The following is a 26,243-nucleotide window of genomic DNA, read 5'->3' on the forward strand; positions in this document are numbered from 1 at the left end:
TCTCTTCTTCATTTTCATTAATTAACTCTGGAAATGAACTGGATTGAAATAGATTTCTTGATTGAAATGAAAATAATTCTTTAAAGAAAATGCCTTCTCAACTGTACAGACTATGCGCCCTGATGGCCGAATGGTTAATGCGGCCACCCGGTAGCACCTTGGCGTGGGAAATCAAGGCGCGTGGGTTCGAAACCCGCAGGGGATACATTAAATCCAGAACTCAAGCACCTCAGGTTTCTAATAAATACAGAGGTGTACAAATCGCTTCAATGAATTGCTCTATGTTCCTGGGCTGGGAAGTTATTATCACATGTATCTAATTGTCACTCCTTTGTATTTTCCTATGTTCTTGTTATCTTGGCGTGATCTCAACACCTGTATTTCCTTCTGTATAACCAACACTTGACCTGTATTTAACATCACGCAAGGACTCATCATAAGCTCCGCTTGCATATGAGTATAATGAAAGAATAATAATAATAATAATAAGTACAGACTATGCTCTCTGATTAAAAATCAATTTTCTTCTTTAAATGTTGAAAAAGTTGATCATGAGAAGTTATCTCTCTGAAGAGAAAAGCTTGAATCTCTTATAAACTTACAAATAAGTGAACTATCAAAAGAGAAAGAATATGAACAGTATTTAAAGAGAATTTCTATAATCAATATAAAAGACTCTATTCTGATTTATTCAGATGACTCAAAAAATGAGAACTTGAATAGATTAGATGCAGGCATTGCTTATACTGAAGATAATATCAATTTTATCTCAGATTTCTGAAATCTAGGCTCTGAATGTGAAGTCTTTGATACTGAACTATTTGTAATAGTGAAAGCTTTCAAACTCATTGAAATAAAATCTTATAAAAGAGAAAATTGTTTGAAAGAGATATGAATATTCTCTGATAGTCAAGCTGCTTTAAAAAGACTTAGAAATAGTCAGATTTATAATGATCAAATGAATCTTGAACTGATCTTAAACTCTATTTTAAAAATTCAAAAGAGAAGAATATCAAAGCTGATAATTTATCTGCACTGAGTTCCTGCTCATATGAATATTCATGGCAATGAATTGGCTGATTCAGCTGCAAAAAAGAGTGCAGAATTAAGCAGATCTATTCAAAAAATTATGTTCTGGTCTTTTATAAAGAGAAAAATAAAAGAATCTTGTTTAGACAAGTGAAATGAAAGCTGGCAGAAACAAAAGAAGAGTATATATTATTCAAGATTTAAAATAAAACCCAAGTGAAAATCTTGTTCAATTAAATGTAAAAAGAAAATATTCTCATCTATAATACAGCTGAAACTAGAACATGGCTATTTCAAATCTTATATACAAAGATTTGATGATAGATTTGACTCAATAGAATGCTCATTCTGCAATATAAATGAGAATCCTGAGTATATTGTAATGCACTGTGCATTATACAATAGTCTCAGAGTCAGATTGAAAGAGAAGTATGATCTAAATCAATTAAATATGAGATTCTTATTCTCAACTGAGACAGGAATTAAATACTTAATAGACTTTCTATCAGAAACTCAAGCAGCTACAAGAAAATAGCTAAATTCAGAATTAACTGAATATGAAGAGGAGGAAATCAACCAGATATAGTCTGTTAAAACAGCTATATACTATCTTTTAATAATTTGTTTTATTACAGTCTTTCTTTATTTTATCTTTTTCTTTCAATTTCTTTCTGTCTATCTATTTAATGTGTCTATCTTTAAGACTGTGTTCTCTTTTCCTTTGTCATGATATTGTCAAATGATTTCAAAGTATGAGATGATGTTAAAACACTGCAATTTGTAAACAGTTTTTGTATTCTGAGCTGGAATTTTCTGATTTTGCATATCTGAAATTGATGAATGTATAATAGTTAACCTTACAGATATAGGAAAAACCCTGAGAATTAAAAGTTCTCAGGTAGATGTCATAGTCTCTGACTGCATACATCTATAATTGAAGAATAATAATAATAATAACAAAGAATTATCAAGGCAGAGAGACTACTGAATAGTATAATCAGACTATCAAATACTGAGAGAGGTCTATCTTTTCAGGCTATAAGACAGTTATACATAGCCTGTATTACCTCAGTAGCTGATTATGAAGTTCAAGTTTGATGAAACAATCAAGATAACTTCACTGAACTGTTTCAAAGTCTATAAAACAGAGCTTTGAGAAGAATTCTGAGAGCATTCAAATCATCTCCTATTAAAGCAATGGAAATTAAAGCCTCAATTCCATCTCCTGCTATTCAATTTGAAAAGACCTGTATGAACTATGCTCTGAGAGTCATAAAGATGAGCTTAAATCATATAATCAGAGAAAGACTCTCTTCTTCATTTCCATCAGTTAACTCAGGAAATGAACTGGATTGAAATAGATTTCTTGATTGAAATGAGAATAATACTTTAAAGAAAATGCCCTCTCAACTGTATAGACTATGTTCACTTATTAAGAATCAATTTTCTTCATTAAATGTTAAGAAAATTGATCATGAGAAGATATCTCTCTGGAGAGAAAAGCTGAAATCTCTCATAGACTTATAAATAAGTAAACTGTCTAAAGAGAGAGAATATGAACAGCATTTGAAGAAGATCTCTATAATCAATATAAAAGACTCTATTCTGATTTACTCAGATGGCTCAAATAATGAGAATTTGAATAGATTAGATGCAGACATTGCTTATACTGAAGATAATATCAATTTTATCTCAGATTTCTGAACTTTAGGCTGTGAATCTGAAGTCTTTGATGCTGAACTATTTGCAATAGTGAAAGCTTTCAAACTCATTGAAATAAAATCTTATAAAAGAGGAAATAGTTTGCAAGAGACATGGATATTCTCTGATAGTCAAGCTGCTTTAAAAAGACTTAGAAATAGTCAGATTTATAATGATCAAATGAATCTTGATCTGATTTTAAACTCTGTTTTGAAAATTCAAAAGAGAAGAACATCTAAACTGATAATTCATCTGCATTGAGTTCCTGCTCATATGAATATTCATGGCAATGAATTGACTGATTCAGCTGCAAAAAAGAGTTCAGAATTAAGCAGATCTATTCAAAAAACAGTGTCCTGGTCTTTCATAAAGAGAAAGATAAAAGAATCTTGTTTAAACAAGTGAAATGAAAGCTGGCAGAAATAAAAGAAGAGCATACATTATTCAAGATTTGAGACAAAATCAAAGTGGAAATCTTGTTCAAGTAAATGCAAAAAGAAAATATTCTCATTCATAATTCAGCTAAAACTAGAACATGATTATTTCAAATCCTATATACAAAGATTTGATGATAGATTTGATTCAACAGAGTGCTCATTCTGCAATACAAATGAGAATCCTGAGTATATTGTAATACATTGTGCATTATACAATAATATCAGAGTCAGATTAAAGAAGAAGTATGATTTAAATCAATTAAATATAAGGTTCTTATTCTCAACTGAGACAGGAATTAAATACTTAATAGACTTTCTATCAGAAACTCAAGCAGCTACAAGAAAATGAGTGAATTCAGAAGTATCTGAATATGAAGAGACGGAAATTAATTAGATATAGTCTGTTAAAACAGCTATACACTATTTTTTAATAATTTTATTTTATTATAGTCTCTCTTTACTGTACTTGTTTCTTTCTGTTCTTTTCTATCTATCTATTTAATGTGTCTATCTTTAAGACTATGTTCTTTTTTCCTTTGTTATGATATTTTCAAATGATTTCAAAGTATCAGAAGATGTTGAAATACTGCAATTTGTAAACAGTTTTTGTATTCTGAGCTGAAATTTTCTGATTTTGCATATCTGAAATTAATAAATGTATAATAGTTGACTCTATAGATATAGGAAAAACCCTGAGAACTAAAGGTTCTCAGATAGATGTTATAGTCTCTGACTGCATACATCTATAATTGAAGAATAATAATAATAATAATAATCATTCTGTTGTTTAGAATAGTTTTAAATAAATATTCATTAAGATATGAATATTTGAAGTTGATTGTAATTGATTTTCATTCTTTAACAGTTGATATAGTAAATAAACTATGTAATGTAGACTCTGATATTACTGCAGTATATAATCTTATATAATAAATACTCTACTGTTATAAGAACTCTCTAATCACTTAGCAAGCTCTAAAGCAGATGATTTCTCTCTTATTATTGAATTCTTAATTATATACTTATTTATCTATAAGAATATTCATTTCTGAGATCTTTTCAATAATAATATATGTCTTCTTCTATTCAAATATTTTAATCTTCTTTTTCATTGTCTTATGTTAATAGTCTCAGTCTGAGCTTCTCTTGACTTCTGTCAGTGTAGTTGAGCAGTCTGTCAGAATACTTAAAACAGAATTATTCTTATTAACAGAGTCTTTGAACTCTTTATTCATAACAAGCTATTTCTTATTATCTAGAAGATAGATTGAATTAATTACATTCAGTAAGTTTTCATTAATAATCATCTTTAAAACATCTGATTTATTCTTTATAAGTCTTTTCAGAAGGCAGTGTTGTTATCTCTCTCTAATATTTAAAATGTTCAATTTATTAGATAATTTATTGAATTCTCTCACTGTATTTACAGGTGTATTTGCACTCATATCAAGAGCTTTATCAAATATAATATCTTGTGCAATCTCAAGACATTATGCAATAGAATCTCACACATAATATTAATATAATTCTTGATATTTAATTAGCTGTTATTTCTTACTGTCAGTTCTATCTGTGAGCTTATTTAGCACTTTTAAATTCTTCTTATAGATCTTGTACTCTCATCTCTGTATTCAATGAACAGAAGATTGCATCTTAGTTCAAGCTTTAAAAGATGTAAGTGATATTTCTTTCTTACATCTAAATATCTTTATTAATATTGAGAAGGTGTTAATTATTATAATTGTGACTTGTATTACTTCATCTCAAAGTGCTCTTTTTAATTTACTATTAAATAGTAGACTTCATATCTTTTCTATAACTATTCAATTCATGTGTTTCACTGAGTTATTTGATTGTGATGTGTCAGATGTAGTTATTTCATATACTATTTCTTTACTCTGACAGTAGGTCTTAAGTTCTTGACTTTTAAACTCTTCTTCATCATCTCAGTGTAGAGTTTCAACTTAATATTCTATAGTTATCTCAATATCTGTGATAAAGTTCATTAATCTTGCAGTAGATTTTCTCTTTCTTATTATAAGAATTACTTATCTATATCAGATTACATCATCTATTATATTCAATTAATAGCTTATATCTTCTCTAGTGAAAATGTCATTTCTGTTGAAAAGTGTTTTTTCACTCTCTGTCAGATTGATGAAGAATCTCATTATCAGCTTAATAGCTTATGTTATAGATATGAAGATTGAATATGTTATTTTTATCTAAATACAGACTTTGCAGAATGATAAAGCTTATTGACTAATAATTCTCATTTCTAGATGTGAATCTATCATCATTTTTACTATATTCACAGAATTTAAATATTCTAGCTTTTAATATTATTACATTATTATAAGTTCTATAATCTTTGTATTATTTCTATTAGATAGTGTCAACATTATATTATCTTTCACTTGTAATATATTTACAGATTCAAAATCATTATTAAGTATAGTAAACTGAATTAAGTCTCTGTATATAATCAGTCTTTTCATCTCATAGATATCATTCTCATTTAATCTTATTATAAATGAGAATATATGATCAGAAGATATAATCAATATAGTATAATTATTCTTATATATTAACTGCTTATAGATATAACTCTGATGTATAAGCTTATTTATACTTATAAAATTCACTTCTAACTTCAGAATATAGCAGATATTATTTAACAGTATATTTATCTCTTTCACTGAAATCTTCATATCTTCTATAGCTGCAGTGAGAACTATCATTTTATCTGTTATTTTTAATATTACTTTCATCTTCTAAGGTTTTATTATAACAAGATCTCTGTAAGATGTGATATAAGTATCTGATTCAGAGTCTAGAATTTAGATATCTTTTTCTATTTAATTACTTATATAGATCTTTTCTTTGATATAAAATACTTACTTTATAATATTGTAAATAAATAGAAGTAGTATCTGTATTCTCTGTATTCTTATCTTTATTCTTATTTCTATTTATATTGAAATTTGAATTTAAAGAATATTTCTCAGAATATTTCTTTTAACAGTCAGTCTGAATATAATCAATCTTTTAATAATAATAGCAGATTCTCATGTTATTATTTCTACATTTAGATTTGAATTCAGTGTTCTTATTATTATTATTATCTTTCTCTTTATTCTTGTCTTTCTTATTCTTATCTTGTATATTATTAATAGAATTTCTAGATACATTAGTATTTACTTCATTTATAGCTGTAAGAGGCCTACGCTGAATAGATCAGTATAATATATAGATCTTATATAACAAAGTAAAAAACATTAGAAAAGGAAAAGAAAGAGAAAGTGTGAGAATCAGTGATTGAAGTGAATATTTATATGTGTACACAGTGAAGCTTCAGAGTGAAAGAATAGAAATTCTGTAGATTTTCAGCTGAGAATCAGTGACTGAGAATTGAAGCTTTCAGTAGAAATCTATAAAGTATAACAGAATAGTCTATATGATTGATCAGAGACAGTCTGTTATATTAGTTTCTCTCTTTTCTGATTGTATGTAATTCTCATCAGTCAAGAGCCGCAGTCTCAGATAACATGAAACTTAGAGTTCAGGTCAGGCAATTATAGCTGACTTATTTTATCAGATATTATCAGCTGCAGTCACAGAATCTCTTATCAAGAATATTCTCAATCTCTCACTCAAGTTCATTATCTTCTTCTATGATTTCTGGCAGCTGTCAGTTGAAAGTCAGTTAAGAAGAGAATGAGTCAGTGACAGCACAGCAGAGCAAGCTTGTGTGAAACACATTATAAATTTCTGACAGAGTATTCAGACAGTAATTATGACTGTCTAGAACTTCTATCACTGTGTATTTCACATGATAATAATTCAATGTATAAGATGAGTGTGTGATTTATATATTTCTAAAATTCAATTATATAAGATCTTCTATCTTATACTGCTCTGTGAAATCTTATCAGATATTGATTTAATCTTCTTGATCTTGTTTAGTACTTATCATGAAGACTTCTACTCAGTCACAGATATCTTGAAGCTTTATTACTATATTATCAGCAATCTGAATTAAACTGCAGAACTTCAGTGTAAACTGTATAATCTCTAGAAGATTCAACACTTTCATATGATAATTATATATAAGAAAGAATGAGCTTATATCTGTTAAAACAGCATCTCAGCTGTTGATAGCAATCTCTATATATAAAAGAAGATCATGTTAATCATCTTATAAGTAGTTGCAGAACTTATGAAAATAATTCTTTATAGTCTGAATTATCTATTCTGATGCATTATCAGTCTCAGAGTGATAGACAGTTAATAAATAGTATATAATCTTGAGAACTTGACAGATTCTTATTCAGAGAGTGCTTATAAATTGACAGCTCTAATCTGATAATATAGATCTCAGTAATTCATGTATCTGATAGAATGAGCTCTGTAGAAAGACTTCAGTGACTTATTCAGTATTCATCTTATTACAAGATTTCAATATTATATCTTTACTTAATTGATTCATAATGATCAGAATGTTTCTATAACTCTTACTCTTAGAGAGATTAATAGTGAAGTCAATTATTATATCTTATCAGATTCTATTAGAGATATTGAGTGATTTCAGCAGATCTTTTCTACAGTTCATTTACATAATGATGAAAGAATAATAGTTGCAGTTTCAGATAAAATATCTGATGCTGTTTAATATCTCAGATCAGTAGAACTCTTAAGAGATTATTTAATACAGTTATTTATAATCTGAATAACTGATTATAAAAGAATCATGCATCTCTTATATTATTCAGATGTATAAGAGTTCAGAGTGAGAGACTCAGTGTTATTCATGAAATCACAGAGTGTTATTATTATTAATTGAGCATTCTGAGATATCAGTTCTTATATATAGTTCTGAAGAGAATCAGAGTACTTCTTGATATACTGCTTCAGTGAGTGCTTAAAGAAGTTCATCAGTTTGAGCTGTTATATATCACAATTTATTCAGTGTAGATTCAGAAGATATTCTGATTAATAAAGTATATATAGTATCATGAGTGATGTCATTATAGTTAACTAATATCTTCAGATTCAAGAGCTGATGTTCTCAGTTCATTCAATATGTATCTATTACATCAGATAATATATCTTACTCTCATTATAAGAGAGTGTCTGTTATTGAGTTCTGACTATCAGAGTAATAGTGTATAGTGAAATGAAAACAGCTTAATAGTTCAGATCATTGTATCTGATATTCAGTAAGCTTACAGATAATTATGAAATACTTGAGATTCTTATAATCTATGATTATCTTAAATTTGAAAACACTTCAGAGTTCAGAGTCTCATTCTTCTAGATAGTGTATAATTATAAGAAGCTTCTTATCATAGATCTCATAATTGCATTCAGCAGAACTCAGTTTCTTAGACATGAAGATGCATAATTATAAGACATCTTTATTATTATATTATAATATAGCTTCTTCTGTGATATAGTCAGAGAAATCAGCTTTAATAACTATCTTACAATCAGAATTAAATATTATTAGTAGAGAGATATTAATGAACATCTTCTTCATCTATATAAATACAGCTTCAGTATTCACTGATTACTAAAATACTGAGTTCTTCTTAATAAGTTCTGTAAGTGACCTTGTAATATCTGAGAAGTTTTGTATAAATTACTGATAGAAGTTAGTAAATCTGATAAAGCTTTGTACATCTTTCACAGTATATGAAGCTTTTCATTTGAGAATGATGAAGATCTTCTCAGAATTTATTCAAATTCTCTTATCAGCTTCTATGATAAAATCTAGGTATTTTATACTCTTAACTTTGAAATTATACTTATTAATATCTATTAATAGTTCTGCTTCTTATAATTATTATAATACTCTCTGTATATATTCTTGATATTTCTTTCTGAATTCATTGATAAAGATGAGAATGTCATCTAGATATATAGATACAAACTTATCAAGAAAATCTCAGAGTGCTCAGTTGATATACTTCTGAAATGTACTGAGAGCATTAGTCAGTTCAAAGAATGTGACTACTTATTCAAAGAGACTATAATATGTTCAGAATACTGTAAGCTATTCATCTTCTTTAATAATACAAATCTTATGAAATGCAGTGATAATATCTAGCTTTGTAAATTATTAAACTTATCTGATATATGCTAGAGTTTCATTGCTGAGAGATAAGAAATAATGATCTTTCTTTATCAATCTATTCAGATCTTAATAGTTTACACAGAATCAGAGTTCTTCATCTGATTTCTTTGCAAAAAGAATAAAAGCTGTGATAGAGAAGTTACTAATGTATATAAATTCTTTATTCAACAGATTATTAAGTGTCTTCTGAAGAAGAAGAAGTTCATCTCAGAATATATTATAAAGAAAATCTCATAATAATTTAAGATCTTTATCATTTTCTTTTTTAACTTGATACTGTGATTCACTTCTGAATCTTGTAAGAAAGATAGATTTGTAACATTATTATCTTATCAGAAGACATCTAGATATTCATGATATTATTAAGAGAGTTTTGTATAAGAATCTATTATTATAATATAAGATAACTTCTCTAGAGATTTTTTAATATTAGTCAGACTGATAGAGTAGATTATTACATGATTCTGCTATCAATGATCTTATCAGTGATTCTGTCAGTAACTTCTTTTTCAGAGTATTTCATAAGCATTGACAGAGATCTGTGTCAGATTTATAGTCTTGTAAATATTATCTTCATGAATTCTATTATTATTAGAAAATATTAAGCTTCTGTTTTAAGTATTCAATAAGATGTCTTATTCAGATAGTCAGACAAGTTCTAATATAAGATTATAATCAAGATTATTAACTTCATATGCATAGACTTCTTTATATTGACCCGGTGGCGTAGTGGTTAACTACGCTATCATGGAGCCTCAATTAGCGGCCTTCCCTCCGGGGAATGAATGCCAAGAGAGGGCAGGTTCGAACCCTGCAAGAGCCATCTTAACCACAGCTTTCACTGTTAAGTCATAAAACAGTATCAGAGGCCCTCAGATGCACTATAGCAAATCATCATCAAGCTTAAGATGTTCATCTCAGAGATCCCCAGGTGCTAATTCTCACTGATCTTAGAGTTAACAGCTTCTCAGATGCTTCAAGTTAGATCAGTACTAGAGTGATTGAGGTCTAGAGTGTTCACAGAATAGTGAATCATTATCAAGCTTAACTGGCCAGGCCTCATCCCTCTCACTCTAGGCACTCACTTCCAGGGAATGAGATTTAAAAACTATTCAATTAGAACACTCTGAGCCTAGCAAGAACCTAGGTGAGACAAGGCCTAGGCACCCTTAATAGGTGGTTAGTGTAAGCAAGACTGTGACAGCCAATTGATAGGCTGAAATGCCAAGATTGACAGCTGAAAGATTAGAGACTTAACTAGAATTGAGTAGCTCTGATGTTATTCTTAGTGAGAATCTCACTTATGAATAAGCTAGTTACAGAAGCTAGCTGAGCAGCAGCTCTTTAAGAAGAATGATAATTCCTGAAGCAGGCCTGAGAGAACAGAGGCAGTGATCAGTTATATAGAGTGTTAAAATATGTATATAGCTTAAGGTGTAAACTGCAGAGATCTTGTTCTGTAGCTCTCTTTACTGTACTTGTTTTCTTCTGTTCTTTTCTCTATCTATTTAATGTGTCTATCTTTAAGACTATGTTCTCTTTTCTTTCATCATAATATTTTCAAATGATTTCAAACTATCAGAAGGTGTTGAAATACTGTAATTTATAAACAGTTTTTATATTCTGAGCTGAAATTTTCTGATTTTGTATATTTGAAATTGATAAATATATAATAGTTGACTCTATAGATATAGAAAAAACTCTGAGAACTAAAGATTCTCAGGTAGATGTTATAGTCTCTGACTGCATACATCTATAATTGAAGAATAATAATAATAATAATAATAACTTCTTTATATTGATATCTCTTAACATCTATGTTTAGCTTTATTATATAATGAATGCAAACATCTTTAAGATCATCAAATTCTGTAAGAAGTTGAGATTTTAATAAGAAGATATACTGAAGATTATAATATCTTATAACTGAAGATTTAATCATTATATAATAACATAGACTGCTGTCTATCATGACTTTTATATTATACATATTATTAATCACAGTAGATATAAAAATTGTATTCATTGTTATTTTCTCTTTAAATTATTATTATCTAACCTCTTTAAGCTTCTGTTTGTGAATTTGAACAGAAGTTAATCTTTTCTCTATTTCATTGAAATATCTTCATAGTTGTCTTCTGAATCTTTCTTCAATGCAATGTGATTAATATGAATAGACACTGATTCATTCTTTGAATAAAAAGATACTAATCTTTCTCTTAAGTGAGAAGATATGTAGGCTGATTAGTAGTTGAAAGTGATATGTTCTGATCAGTTACAATTGATATATATCTCTTATTAATATCAATTAGTGACTTCTTTGAGAGTGATCTCAGAGACTCAGAAGCCTGTTTAAACAGTGAAAATTCTTGTTTATATATAGATATTTGAGTTCACTTAATTCATAGCATCTGCATTGTTATTCTTCAGTGCAGATATATGAGTGACTGAGATATAATATCTTTTACTGCTGTTCTGTATACTCTTAAGCTTGATGAGATAGTTATTTAATGTTCAGAGTTGTATACAGAAATCTTCATAAGTCTGATCTTTATCTATACTTATAAGAGTCTGTAGAAGTTCAAAAGTTAGTGTTTTCTTAAGTATGTTAATCTTCATTCTATTCTCTCAAGATTGATCATCTGCTTCTAGAATCTTGATATTGAAATCAGGAATAAATGTTGTAAGAGAAGTATTTCTTTATTAAGTACTTTATAATCAATCTAATATCTTCTGTTATATAGCAGTGTCTCAGAACAGAATATTAAGATGATTGATAATATTATCAGATATATGTAATACTGATTCACATGCTTTTATTCATGAATAAAACTTCTGTCTTACACAATTCTTTGATTGATTATTGATATACTAATCTTAATTAGTTAATGAATTAATGATATCTTTATCTACACTTAGTTTCATAAGTATTTCTAATCTTTATAATGAATAGAGAGTGAGATCAGAAGTATTAAAATATATAGAAGTATTTAAATATTTCTTCAGTACTTATATATTTATATCTGATTTAATTAATATTGAAATTACTTATACAGAGGTTTTTAGTTAAGATAATTATTAAATTTTCTTATATTAATATTGTTGTTAAGTCACATGTATATCAGCTATCTATTACTGTTATAATTTCAATATTACTCAGAGTTATTGTAACACTGCATCTATACTTATATTTAAGAGTTCTCTTATATTATCAGTAGACATGTTGTTTATTGAATATATAATATCTGTGAAATCTAAAGAAGTATAATTGTATAAATATCTTATATATCTAGAGTATTAGAACTCTCAGATCTTTCACTGATATTCTCTTTATAAGATTTTATTACAGAGTCAGAGTGACTGATGAGTAAGCTTTTATCTGTGAACTCAGTATCTGCTTAACTGATTGATTATTTTTCTATTTCTTATATATTGTTATGTGTTTGAATATCTTTTTAATAAGTAATTATTTCTAATAAGAAGATGATGAATGTTTTTTAAGTATAAGAAGTCTATACTGAATAGATCAGTATAATATATAAGTCTTATATAACAAAGTGAAAAACATTAGAAAAGGAAAAGAAAGAGAAAGTGCAGAAATCAGCAATTGAAGTAAATATTTATATGTGTATATGATGAAGCTTCAGAGTGAAAGAATAGAAATTCTGTAGGTTTTCAGCTAAGAATCAGTGATCAAGAATCAGAGCTTTTAGCAGAAATCTATGAAGTATAACAGAATAGTCTATATAATTGATCAGACGCAGCCCGTTATAATAGCAGAGAGCTGTAAAAGAATATCACAGTATAAACTTATAAAATCATTCTCTAAGAGTTGAATATTATTCTTGTCAATTTAATTCATTCAATTTCTTATAAATAAGACTTAATCTCTGTTAACTTCTATAAGCAGTCTGTTGAAAAATATAATATTTGAGATCTTATATTCTAGATATATATAGTCAGTTCTTATAATAATTTATTATTTAATAAAAGCTCTGTTATATTCTTTACTTTTAAAAATTATTTTAATAAGCTCTTTAAATAAATAAGTTCTGTATATAGCAGATCTCTTAGAAAAGTTATTCTTTATAATAGTTTATAAAGTATAAGCTGATAATTTAAACTTCTTAAGTATAGTGAAATAAGTCTTAATCTGTAAGATAATTACAGATTATATATAATTATATAATTAAAAATTATATTCTTTTCAGAAATATTATATATTTATAGTAGTATTCTTATTAAAATTATTATCTTTAAAAATATTATTAGTTTCAGACTGTTCTGCAGTTAAGAGAATTTTCTCTTTTTATATTAAGTAATTAATAAATTTAGTAAGAACTATTAATGTTTTAATAAGTCTTACTTAGCTTCTAAATTCTTTGAAAACTTTTATTATAATAGATATCTTCTTTTTCTATTAAAGATATTCTATTAAATCTGCTTTTATTTTATTATCTATAGAGTTATTTCTACTGATCTTTATTCACTTAATCTTATACTGATATCTTGTAATTTCTAGTCTTATATAAGTTTTCTTACTTACTAAGCTATTATTATTTCAGTTACTTAAGTCTCTTATATTATTTAATATCTTACAGATATCTTTAACTAAGTCTTTATATTTATTATTAAACTTATCAGACTGTTTTTTTATAATAATTTTATCTAATTTAAATACTCTAAGAGCTATCTTCTGATTTATTATTAATATTAATAGTAATTTATAATCTTATATTTACTACTCTGATATTTTCTCATTTCTTCATCTTAAAGATATATATTCTTTTATTAAGTCAGACTTTTCATCTGATCTTAGATTCATTATAAGTTTAATTAATTATAAAAGATATTTAGACACATGTAATAATATATGAAGATATAGTTAGTATGTTATTTCAGCAGTTTTCATTAGCTTAATAAGAGCTTTATAACCTTTTAAAGAATAACATTATTATGTTATATGTAATCTATCTACGCGAGTTACACTAAATAGGGTTTTGGTGGCACGTGACTAGAGTAGGTGTAGTAATCACCAACAGAATAATAATAATATTAATAACAATGTTGTTGCTGATTGAAATGGTGGAACAACCATAATCCGGTCGTGTAATAGTTATAGTTAACCCTTAGCTTTTCCGGTATGGATAAAATAGTGGGGCATGTGATCTAGGTAACTAGGTTGCCACAGCGGCGGCCGCAGAAGTGATGAGGGTAACTAAGGGAAGGCACGTGCAGTTAAACAGCTGAGTTGTTTCACTAAAATGGTATTGCACTAATTGTGGCCTCGCGGCCAGACAAGGGGGGGAGGGAGAGATCGCTGTTCCGTTCGTTCCTGCAGTTCCTGCAGCTCCGCCCAAACCCAGCGGCGGGTGACGATCACAGCGCTCAACCCCTCCACCTCCCACCGTTTATCGTTTATTTAAGCCCCTACAACAACGAACAAGCCGACCGGCCAAACAACAACAATCGCAAACCTACAGAATATATGAGCTTCTGATGTATAGCTCCATGTATCATCTCCGCAGCAGCTATCCTACCATCTAGGCGAGTAATTACTTTTCTTCCACGTACAACGAACCCGATTGCTCCGATCCGCCGAACCTCGGTGCCGGTGCTGATGACTTCACCTTGTTTTTTATATTTCTAAACCTCTCATAGGTGCTAACAGATATTCATTTGATAGGTAAATATTGGTACATAATTGCTGCAATTCCTCGCCTTCTCTCGATCTAACCCCCCTACGCTCATTCTCGCGACTGTCCCGCGGGCCGGCACCTTCTCCGCTCCGCCCTAACCTCACCTTCCCGGTTGCAATTCCTATAACGACTCATTAACGAGGATCGATAGTTTTTAAGGCTGATAAACCTCGACGCCGCCTCCCCGTTCGACCATTCCTGCTATTCCTAAGTGCTGTAGAAAACAGGACCCGCCAATACTCACTCCCCTATTGCTGGTATATTCAGTTGCCCCGATACAGTGCCCACATGAGGTCTTGAAAAGGCACGGGTTTTAGAGCGCCCGGCCGCGCTCCAGGCACTATAACGGATACCATTTCCTGGGAATATTCAGATTCATTGTCTGGTTATATACCAATCCGATGGCATCAACAGTTGATGGAAACGTCCTCGCGCAACCAGAATTCGAAATTCCTCTGAACTTGGCTGCGCCTGCCGCTACAGCGGCTGAGGGGGATTATCCTGTAAATGGCGACACTTACCGGATAGCTGCGAAAGCAGCTACGAATTTCAATACCCAACCGCGGCAACAAAAACCGAAGAATGTCTGCGGTGGAGACAGCACGAGTTCTGGTCCGGGTAACGCTGCGACAAGGGCTGCGAATGCCTCAGGCCAGATGAATACGCAAAAACCCAAACGTGTACGGACGGGATGTCTGACGTGTAGAGAACGACATCTCAAATGCGATGAGACGCTTCCTCGATGTCAAAACTGCCAAAAGTCGGACCGACAGTGTAAGCGTGGCGTGCGACTGAACTTTATTGACACTCATGTCGCAGCACCACCATTTGCAGCGCCATTCACGCATGACTGGCAGGTTAACTTTCACGACGAATCTCGTGAGATTGCTTCGGAATATCGGGGGGGTTTTGAGCGGTATCCCCGCCTAAGGAAAGATGGCCCCTCTGCCTCTCGAAAACCAGTGCCTCACCCGTCCGCCTACAATTTCCCTGATATCATGGGAGCACCATCCCTTTCGCATCAGAGCCTTTCGCATGCTGCTCCTCTGCTTCCTAACTATCCCGAGTCGCAACAACCGGAAATGACTGAGCCCATTTTCCAACATACCCCTCAAACAGACCACCACTCTAACCCAACATTTTCTAACCACCCTCTAACACATTCTCCATTCAATTCTCTGAAATCTAATCTAGGACCTCCCGGAAATGTCAAACACTGTCTGGAGAGTGCAGAGGAAGTTCTACTCATGCAAGTTTTCGTAGAGGAAGTTGGGCTATGGATGGACTCGATGGACTCGAAAAAACATGTAAACATCTCCCCCTCCCTGTCATTCGCCTCCACAACGCTGATTAAGACGTCGCTAATATATCTACCTAGTTTTCTCATATCCTACCATACCATGCTCTTAACGAACCTATGCTTTTGAATGCGTTTATGGCATGCGGCGCACGGCACCTGTTTTTGGTTAATCCATCATACGGCGAAGACAAGGCTCTGTATTATTACAACACTTCTACGCGTGATCTCCTTACCTGTTTGCAAAACCCCAATCGCGATACAGTCTTATGTGCCACGACAGCGGTAATTCTTAACGTTTACGAAATAATGTGTGAAAAGGCGATGCAGCGGATGAACCATATCGCGGGCGCCCGGGCCCTCATTAAGGAGTGCCGCTGGGATGCCAAAAGTGTTGGGATAGGAAGCGCTTGCTTCTGGCTTAATGTTGGCATGGAGTTATTGAGCTGTCTCCATTTCAACTGGAGAATGGCCTGGGATCCGGATACCTGGGATATAGATATGAACATGACCGCGTCGCAGAATGCTATCACGGGCGATGAAGAGCTGTGGACCCATCGGATGGTGTACATATGTGCGAAAATCGCCAATTTTAGATCAACGATTCCGCATTTCCAGGACCCAGATCGAGCCGCGCATGATTTGCGACTGAACCAGCGGATCCAGGAATGGAATACGTATAGGGGGTGGTGTGACGAGTGGGCGAGATGCGTACCGCGCTCAATGATGCCGCTTGGTTACTTACAGCCTTGGCAGACAAGCTCCAAGTCGTCGTTCCCGGAGGTTTGGTTAGTTTATAAAACCGTCTACGACTCGCGTGCATTAGCCAATTCTGTTGAATTACGTCTTTTTATACTGACTATTCCCTCCCTTTCCAGGCTTATTAAACGCACTGCCGTCGTAGGTCGGCTGTTTTACCACACAGCCTGCTGTCTGCTTGCGAAAATCCACCCCACGGAATCCGAGTACAGCGAGAATATGATGGCGATGCAGCAGAGCCACGCGCATGATATTTGCGGAATCGTGGCGCATGTGAAAGACAGGTACGCTTACACTTCGGATTCTTTACTTTAATCGATCCAATATATATATATCTACGACAACAGTCCACTTACTTCAAAACAATAACAGAGGCGTCGCCAGCGTTTCCCTCCGCTGCCTTGCCATTGCCGCAGAATGCTTGACAAACCGACAAGCACAGGAAGAAGTCCTACAAATCATCGACAAAATCATCAAAGAGACGGGTTGGCAGGTGGCCTTCTTGCGCACTGAACTTATGGAGAAGTGGGGATGGAGTCATAATAACAATAATAACAATAACAACAACGCCAACAATCATAATAATAATCATAATAACTCCTCCCCGCGACAGCTGCAAGCTTCCGCTTCCACAGCACCAGGCTCGTCCGCGCCATCATTACTCTCGTCATCACTTCTGAAATCCGGCCCGCATAATCCCAACGCAAGTGGAGGGCGCGGTCCAACTACCACTCCGCCCCGCCAACGGATGCCACAGGGCATCGTGAACCCTCTTATGGCTACTGCGGATTTTTCATACGAGAACCATCCGTACCAGGCCCACTACGTTGCGCCCCATGATCACAATCATCTGGGGGGTTATCAGCATTACGAATCTTACTGATATATATATATATATATGATATATATAATATTTTTATTGTTTCCATTTTGGCTTCTTTTGCCCATCGTGATATTCTTTTGGCATTTTCTGTGATTACTATTATTTACGGCTATTATCATTGGGGTTTCGTGCAAAAAATGTGGATTTGAGATACCAAATACCAATTGATTTGTTTTTCTTTTACGTTCTCTTACCTTTATTTTTTGTTCAGAATCGGCGAATGATTCCGTTTTCTCCATGTGGGGATTTGGAAGTGTTCATTTGATTGTGTATTATCAGTATTTCACCATTCTTATTATTAAAGAGAGATTTGCTTTTTGGATGGTATAATGTATATACAGCTTACACACGCTCTTCTCTATCATATTCCAAGTTAACTTTTCTCATTTCTTCAAATCTTCATATAGTATCAAAGTGTACACGATCTTGGATATTTCACATGCCATATCATCATCATATCATACGTTTGTACGTTTTCTTGTGTCATTTAGATATAGCATTTGTACTAAAACACTTAGCAATCTTAGCAGATACCAATGTCCCTCAGCCATCGCCCTCCATTCCCAAAATAAAATTGTTCACTAACTATGAATATTATTGCATAACTTCATGCAGACATATATGCATAAACACCTTCCCTGCTCTTTGCATCCTTTGATTTGATGACTGATTGGACATTAGTTCGTTTCCTTTGCCTCCCAAGCCCTCTAAGAATAGCAAAGTATCCATTACCTTGATGTCCAAACGTATAGAAATTACTGCTTTTCATTTTTCCCGAGTAGCGAGTTAGCCGCCGCAAATTGTGGGACGAACGATCTACGATTGGCGCTTTTTCCCCCCTAATAAAGAATAAAAAGGGCGCCTATTTCTCTTCGCCAAACCTCGTGAGGGTTAAGTTACCCCGCTATGTTGGACGTTGGGCATTTGCGCGAGGAAGAATCCGGCTCTGTCTCTCTCTCTCTCTCTCCCTCCTCTCCTCCCCTCCCCCTCTCCTCTCCCCTACCGCATCACATCTTCCCCCGCCGTACCTCTTGTGTATGATGAATCGGAAGAACCCAGGAAAGAAGGACAAATTAAAAATCGAAATATGGATGTAAACCTCTCCCCTTCATCTTTCCAAAGGACCCGTTGTCGATGAACTATTGAATATCTCCGGCACGACCGCCCCAAAATCCTCAAATTCCCCCAATTTCTTTTTTCTCTCTCTTGCTTCAAAGAATAGCTTTTTCTTTTTCTCTTTCTTTCTATTATTATTATTTTTCTTTTTTTTATAAAAAAAAAACAACGTTGGACGAGTCTGAATCCATAAGAGGGAAAGCAAATTCATTCAATTCATTGGTTCATTTCGTTTCGTTCATTGCCATTTGGTTTTAAATAAAATTTATTCTTTTCACATCTATAACCATCCGAAAAAAGAAGATAACCACAAGAGGGAACCGAAAAAGGGAATTTAAAAATAACGGGGGGAGAAAAGAGAATGACCACTCCCGCCGACCCGCTCATTCTAGAACCATACTCCCTCTACATCCTCCTCTTCGGCCGCGGCGAAACGTACCGATTTCACTGGGGCTTATTCCTCACCGCTGGCTATCAGACGGCAACAACCGCAGAAACAGCAGAAACGACACCGTCAACAACAGGCACAGCTACCACTACAATTACAATAGAAGGTCCACAAGAAGCCAACGCAGGAGAACCACCAACAACAAACCCCACCGGCACCCTCTTCGAACTCACAAACCCAAACCCTTCCAATGACAAGCTCTGGGCCTACAAAACCACCCTCCTAACCTCCTTCACACACAGACACAACCCGCTCTGCGCCCTGAAAATCTCCAACATAGAACCGCTGCTCCAGCTGGACTTCCATGCCCTCCTGCCCACGATCCCTATCGTCCCCTATTCCCAGCGCTTTGGCGAGGAGATCTCGTGCCGCGTGTGGCTGAAGGAGGCGCTGTATGAACTAGACCAGAGCGGGTTTATACAGCTTGTCCGCCCCGTCGAGGATATTGAGATGGAGGCTCAGCATCTGGGGATGATGTGCTGGTATGTTAGGGTTGGGAGGGGGGAAGGGAGGGGAAATTTGGTGGTTGACAGGGTGGCAAGGAGTAACGGATGCATATTCTGAGGGTGGGAGCAAAGCTTGTATAGGATGGTGGGGATGGGAATGATGAGGATAGAATGTGGGACAGCAGAGGAGGGTAGTAGTGAGTAAGTGAGTGGGTTTGTTGACTTGGTTTTGCTTGTTGATTGCTTCGGGATATATTAGGCTGCGGCCTTCACGCCTCTTTGGAGGAAATCATATGAAAATACTTGATATTGTGTTTGATGGGTGTGATTTTTTAGCCTTCTTTTTTTTCTTTTTTTTTTTTTCTTCTTTTGGAGGGGGTGGGCGGGGGTTCATGCTGTGAGTTCTGATCATATTTGCCGAAATAGAGGAGGGTCGAGGCCTGGAGAAAGTTACCACGAAAGAAGAGCAACCATAGAAAAAAAGATGTAAATAGCAAAATAATGAAACAATGCCTCACTACCTCACGCCCAATCCCAGAAGTAAGAAATGATATCCCTTGTCTTTATCGATTTGATAAGAACGAAGATATTGAGACTATAGAAGGAAAGCGTTGTGTAGCATGCAGATGAGATGACAACCTTGAAGCAAGCCGTAGCCCCTAATCTTTCCGTAAACGCTCAGTATATTTTGTATTCTTCCTTTTGGAACAGGAGGGGGTGGGGGGGAATGAAAAATGAAGACTTGTTGAAACAGGGAAAACCCCACAGTTGTCAAATTTTGTTGTATCATTAAAAACTGTCGTCCCACAAATTACATTTGCATCTCAGTGTCATTATCCTTTTCTTGGTCATCGCCATCTCCCAGCGCACCCCCGGGTATCCTCCCCTCATTCAACTCTCGTTCCAATTTCGTGATTTCCTGTAAACTCTTCGCTTCCCGGATCATTTTCTCCACTCGTTTCCGTTCCTTCTCCGTGAGTTTAACACGAATTGGCCTTTCACCGGCTTGTTGTGACGATGCGTCACGTGTCGTGGTTCCGAACGTAGATGCTGAGACGTCAAAAGTGCGGGATTTTATGCCCATGATCTTGGAGGTGAGTGGCGTGGGGTTTGAAGGGGTGCCGAAAAGCTCAGCGGCGCGGTGTCGTTCTACGTCCTTGACTCTTTGGTAATCGAGGAAGCGTACTGTGGGTAATAAGAAGATTACCCAGAGGCGGTAGTGCTATATATTTTCCTCGCGGGAATTTAAGATGTGGATATTAGCTAAATATAATAAACAGAATTCAGGCATATACAAGGACTCTCTGAAACAAAGACTCAGGAGCAACACGAATCTCTTTCCCTTCCACCAACCACAACCAAGATAAGAGGGTATTGTATAGAAGGCAACTAACCTCCTTCCTCGTCACAGGATTCTCCAACAATGATACATGTGTCAATTTCGTTAAAACCTTTAATGGCTCCAGATCCGCAAGCTCTGCGATGTTATTCGCAGTAAGGATTAGAGTGGTTAGATTTGGGATCGACGATGCTATTGACGGGTGGATTTGCGAGACACGATTGCGGGCGAGAAGCAAGGTTCGGAGGCGCGGGGAGAAAGGGAAATTGGAGATCGAGGAGATATCGTTGTCGGTGAAATCGATGGCGTCATGGTCCTGCGCCTTAGATTAGATTGGAAATGCAACTTTTGACGGAATGCAGAAGAGAAAAGAACTGAACAATCGAGGGAAACATCATGGGTTCGTTGTTACGCATCCGTAGACATGATTGACCTCACTTACCTTCGCAGCACCCATGTTCTCAATAGCGGGAATTTTATGGCCTAATATATACACCCCATCCCGAAGAAAGGAAGCAAATACGATATCAATTGAGCTCATTACCAAGTGTGTGACACGTGCAGCAGTAGTAGTATCTGTTCTTTTCAATACGCACCTCGAAGATCGAGCTCTCGCTCTTTGAGAGGGTTGAGGTAGGAGAGGGAGTTCTGGATCAACTCTACTGTGAGTCGCATTGTTGGAAATATAAGATAGGATATTTATTTGAAAACTGCTTTCGGGGAGAAGAGGGGGGGAGTAAGGCGACGGTATTTCCCTAGGTGTGATTATCAGAAGGGGGATTGGGTGGGTGTTGGAGGTTTGCGATCGTTTGAGAATGGTCTGTCTTGGTTGAATTGGAGGAGTTAATGCTGAAGAGCTGGCGCGAGAAGTTCAAAATTTCCCTTTAGAAATTTGGGGCTGGCCCCGAGCTTGTGCTATCCATATCACGTGATGTATATCCTTTTTGGACCCATACGCCTGGATATTTTGGAGATGGAGATGTTACTGTAATACATTCCATTTAGAGATAGGTCTACTAATTACAACAGTTGTGAGTTCTTCCCAGGCGTATTCGTCCCATATATGCTCAAGTCCCAAGTTCAATTGACGGGGAGTTCGCAATAATACAGATTAGAAGAAGCGGAAGAAAATTTTAGGAATGTATGTATATTATATGAATACAAGGGCTAAGAATGGGCTAAAAAACTAACAGTGTACGTATACACGTGGAGTTTTGAATAAATAAGAAAAAGAAATTCAAGAAGGGGCCTTTGGAAAGGAAAAAGACAAAGACGGATTGACTGGATGGGTGAGCGGAGGATTTAACTCCTATCAAGTCCAGTCCGGATCAGTAGCCCCTGAGCCTACAGGTAACACAACACCTGCTGAAAATATATAGTTACATGCGAAATTCACGTCCGTCAAAAAAACCTGTGGCTAGGAAAACCGGACATGCACGCTCCAAAAAAAAAAAAAAAAAAAAAAAAAAAAAAGGTACAAAGCAAATGAGGATGGTGGGACCGTGTTATAATCCCAACAATCAACGTCGCACATGTGTATTACAGTGATTTTAGGAAGCGAATCAGAGGGAAAAAAAGGATAACGGGACCTCTCCTCCAAAAGGTTGGTCACACCAAAATAACACAGCTTCTAAAGCGGAAGAAAAAAAAAGAGAAAAGAATAGAAGTGACAAAAAAACCCACAACGGAACGCGGTGTCACTATGAGTATTAAAACAATGCTCAAGAAAAGACGAGAAGCAAATGCAGCATGAAACCGAGGTTTCTCTCGAAAAAAAGAAAGTAAATAAACGCAAATCATCAATTGTCATCATCATCATCATCATCCGAAAAAACAATCTACCCCTTTAATGATGTCGCACGGGACTCGTTGCCCTCGACCGGCGGCCATTGGTCGTCGGCCCCAGTGCCAACGGTGCGAGACGATCTCGACCCTCCGTCCGCACCGCTAACCCATGACGATCCATGTTACCTAGCGCACTGATGGTAGTAGTAGCATCGAGGCCCGGGGGACTACCGAGAGAGATGCCCATGCCGCTGGTTGTGCCGGGGTCGTTGTGATTGTTGTTATGGTGGTGATGGTGGTGATACATGCTATTAGTCGATTTCGTCCGGACGAGGATGTTGTTTGTATTATTATCGTCGTTGTAGGTGTTTGTGAACGTTGGGGTGAAGGGGGTGTTGGGGATTATTGGAGGGATGGACATGGACATGGACATGGTCTCATCGTCTGTAGGAGAGGAGCTAGGGCTAGGCTCGAAATCGCGCGCGCCGGCTTCGAGAAGGTCGTCGTAGGAGGCGGAGAAGGAATTGGTGCGTTTTAGGGACGGGGACGAGAAGATGCGGGGAAGCGTATTGAAGATCTTAGACGAGAAGCCGTTGCCTCGTCGGTAGTAATTGTTATTCTGATGATGATAGGAACCGTGACTTGTTCGCCGGATATATTTTCGGTAGAGTCGTGTTCGGCGCTCGCGGCCGCAGAGGAAAAAGATTGCTATAACAACTATTATTAAGAAGAGGAAAAGACCTGGGACCCGCCGCGGAGAATGGCCAGTAAAAAGCGTGTCGTGCCAGTGCGGTGATGCGACACTAGACGCATGCGGCTGGGAGGCAGTCTCATTGTGAGTTGGGGATGGTGACGGCGGACTAGGCAGAAGGTATGGAGCTCCCGGTCGCTGGAAATCGTCTGGGATGCGATTCTTGCTTCCAGCTGGGGGGTTGCTTCCGAAGCCCACAGGGAGGCCGTTGGGAAGTGGTGGCACCTGTGACGAAGCGTATAGCACGGCTTTCCCGAGCGTCCAGCTCACTTCAGTCGAGTCGATCTTGTTTACAGCCTGGAAGGCGTCTAGGTAGCCCTTTACGTTCGACTCCACTGTACTATTGTGTCCTCCTGATTCAATGTCAACGCGGGGAATGCCGATCCCATCATGTAAAATACTTATTAGCCATGAAGCTTTGAAACAAACCGCAAAGGCGGTTTCCTGATCGACCTTTTTCCCCCACTGCTTGCTCTTAACGCCTTGCTCAATAGCCTCCCACGGCTGTGAGCAGAATTCTTGGACGCGCTGGAGGTACGTGGTGAAGTCGTACGATTTATCCTTATGGCCCATTTCGAAAATCTCATGTGTCGTATGCCAGTATTCACTTACGCCGATGAAATGGTTGACGTCGAAATCAATTGCGGGTACGTGGACGCCATGTAGAAGACACGGCTCATCGGGGCAGGGCGCATCCTTCTCTAGCAACGGGTATGTATTACGATAGCACTCTTCGAATTTACCCGTTCCAACAAGATACGGCTCCATGCCGGACACGGGACCGGTGGGAGGTAGAATGGTTCCGTCATGGGTCGTTCGGAGGCCGGAATGCAAACAAGGATCCGGTCGAGCTCTGTTCTTGTCATTGGCAGTTGATTCCAACAGCGCCTTCACATATCGACTCCTAGCTTCACGTGCACCAAAGCCTAACCACGACGTGACAAACACCTTGTATTCCATAGGCAAGCCGTTGAGGGTCCGCAGGCGCAGTAGCGTTAGGTCGTTCGCATGCTTCTCCGCCTCCGTCGCATTTGGGGCAAACGCGATCTGCGCCGAGGCTCCACCCATATCCAAAAACCCGTACGTATGATGGCCCTTTCCATGATTGTGAGACTGGCGATCGTTAAAGCCACCCATTAAATAGTTTGTTGCAATCCACCCATAAAGCCCCTCTGTGTCGCCTTCGATAACTTGTACATGTTGCCTACAATCGGGGATCAGGAAATCGGTACTACTGCGGATATAGGCGCATACATTATCGAGAATGGCTCTTTGCTTCTGGCTTGGAAGTAGACGCATGCCAGCGGTTGCGAGGAGGAAGATTGGGGTATCGGATATCTCTTCTTCGGGGATAACTTCTTGGACATGGTCGAGGAGGGGCCTGAGGTGTTCGAGGCCGACGGTTTCGGGTTTATTGGAGAATGTTGAAATGCCTGTTAATTAGTTTCAGTTAGCTGTTGTTCCTGAGCGGCGAATTGACTCGACTTTCAGAATCCGCTGCGTACCAGGATGTATCTTCTTGGTCCATTTATCCTTAGTGAGGAGTTCGGGCAGCGACGCCAGCTGTTTCGAGGACGCCGACTTTCGTGCGCTGACGCTATCGGGCCATCTGTAGACATGTGCGCGAGTCCCCTGAAATTTTACGAGTTAGTAAAATGGAGAGTGGATATTATACGCAAGCAACTCACAGATGAACCAGCATCCAAGACGACGGCATATCTCCCTATACAAAGATATCGTTGTTAGCTAAATGCATTGCCGTACAGGAATATAGACTCGGCCTTTCGAGGCAAAGAGAGGCGAGGGTGCGTCCATACATATCCCCATCTGGAAACTTCCTTCTTCCCGTATAAATCTAGTAGTCTAATCCTTTATTATCCCTTTTTTCTGGTCTATCTCGAATGCATCGCTCCAAAGAGTCGCAGTAAGATTACAGACTAGGCGGAGGAGAGGAAGAAGAAGGGTTGTTGCATTTCCCTCTTTTTTATTATTATTGAAATAATACGCGTTGCGCTGTTCGCAAAGTTTCGGAACGGAGGGATGAATGAAATGAAGTGGCGGCCGGAGGGATAATTCGACGGTTAAACTAGCCAATGCAGCTGGATATTAACAAGCGTAGTAGTAGAAGGGCAAGAAGATGAAAAATGGAGATGAAGAGACGGATGAAAGGAGAGGATCAAAAAGGATAACCAAAATAGCCACCAGATGAGGCTGAGGATTATGATTAAGAGTGCCTAGGTGGTGGGTGGGTGGCCGAAGAGAATAATACCCAAAAGGGAAAAAGTTAAAAACAAAAGCCAAGAAATATCTGCCGTCCCCATGTTTCTTACCAGTACGCAATACTCCGTACGGTATGCAGCATCCCCCGTAGGTAAGGTAGGCTAATTCAGTAGAAATACAGTTACCGAGCCATGCCT

General features: G+C 36.2%; 4 protein-coding genes across 4 annotated transcripts; 2 read left to right on the forward strand and 2 right to left on the reverse strand.

The window, feature by feature from the left end:
* Positions 1–14,497: 14,497 nt before the first annotated feature.
* BDBG_01085 (C6 zinc finger domain-containing protein) lies at positions 14,498–18,516 on the forward strand. The gene is made up of 5 exons (XM_002628131.2): positions 14,498–14,850; positions 14,990–16,309; positions 16,381–17,087; positions 17,178–17,342; positions 17,431–18,516. Exons 2-5 carry the CDS (start codon positions 15,404–15,406, stop codon positions 17,939–17,941), a joined length of 2,289 nt encoding a protein of 762 aa, XP_002628177.1. The 5' UTR covers positions 14,498–14,850; positions 14,990–15,403; the 3' UTR covers positions 17,942–18,516.
* A 714-nt stretch (positions 18,517–19,230) lies between these two features.
* BDBG_01087 (U2 small nuclear ribonucleoprotein A') lies at positions 19,231–22,160 on the reverse strand. Its single transcript, XM_002628133.2, has 4 exons — positions 21,887–22,160; positions 21,733–21,773; positions 21,346–21,606; positions 19,231–21,173 (listed from the first exon to the last, which is right to left on the reverse strand). The coding sequence occupies exons 1-4, from the start codon at positions 21,963–21,965 to the stop codon at positions 20,763–20,765; spliced, it is 792 nt and encodes a 263-aa protein (XP_002628179.1). The 5' UTR covers positions 21,966–22,160; the 3' UTR covers positions 19,231–20,762.
* BDBG_01086 (uncharacterized protein) lies at positions 19,419–20,156 on the forward strand (the record flags this gene model as incomplete). The annotated part of the gene is made up of 2 exons (XM_002628132.1): positions 19,419–19,987; positions 20,093–20,156. 2 exons carry the CDS (start codon positions 19,419–19,421, stop codon positions 20,154–20,156), a joined length of 633 nt encoding a protein of 210 aa, XP_002628178.1.
* Positions 22,161–22,755: 595 nt separating the features above from the next.
* Positions 22,756–26,173, reverse strand: BDBG_01088 (nucleoside diphosphatase). Its single transcript, XM_031720179.1, has 4 exons — positions 25,644–26,173; positions 25,515–25,549; positions 25,332–25,458; positions 22,756–25,259 (listed from the first exon to the last, which is right to left on the reverse strand). Exons 1-4 carry the CDS (start codon positions 25,651–25,653, stop codon positions 23,137–23,139), a joined length of 2,295 nt encoding a protein of 764 aa, XP_031576237.1. The 5' UTR covers positions 25,654–26,173; the 3' UTR covers positions 22,756–23,136.
* Positions 26,174–26,243: the final 70 nt, after the last annotated feature.

The sequence above is a fragment of the Blastomyces gilchristii genome, assembly GCF_000003855.2.
Source record: "Blastomyces gilchristii SLH14081 genomic scaffold supercont1.2, whole genome shotgun sequence".
In the NCBI taxonomy this organism is placed as follows: domain Eukaryota; kingdom Fungi; phylum Ascomycota; class Eurotiomycetes; order Onygenales; family Ajellomycetaceae; genus Blastomyces; species Blastomyces gilchristii.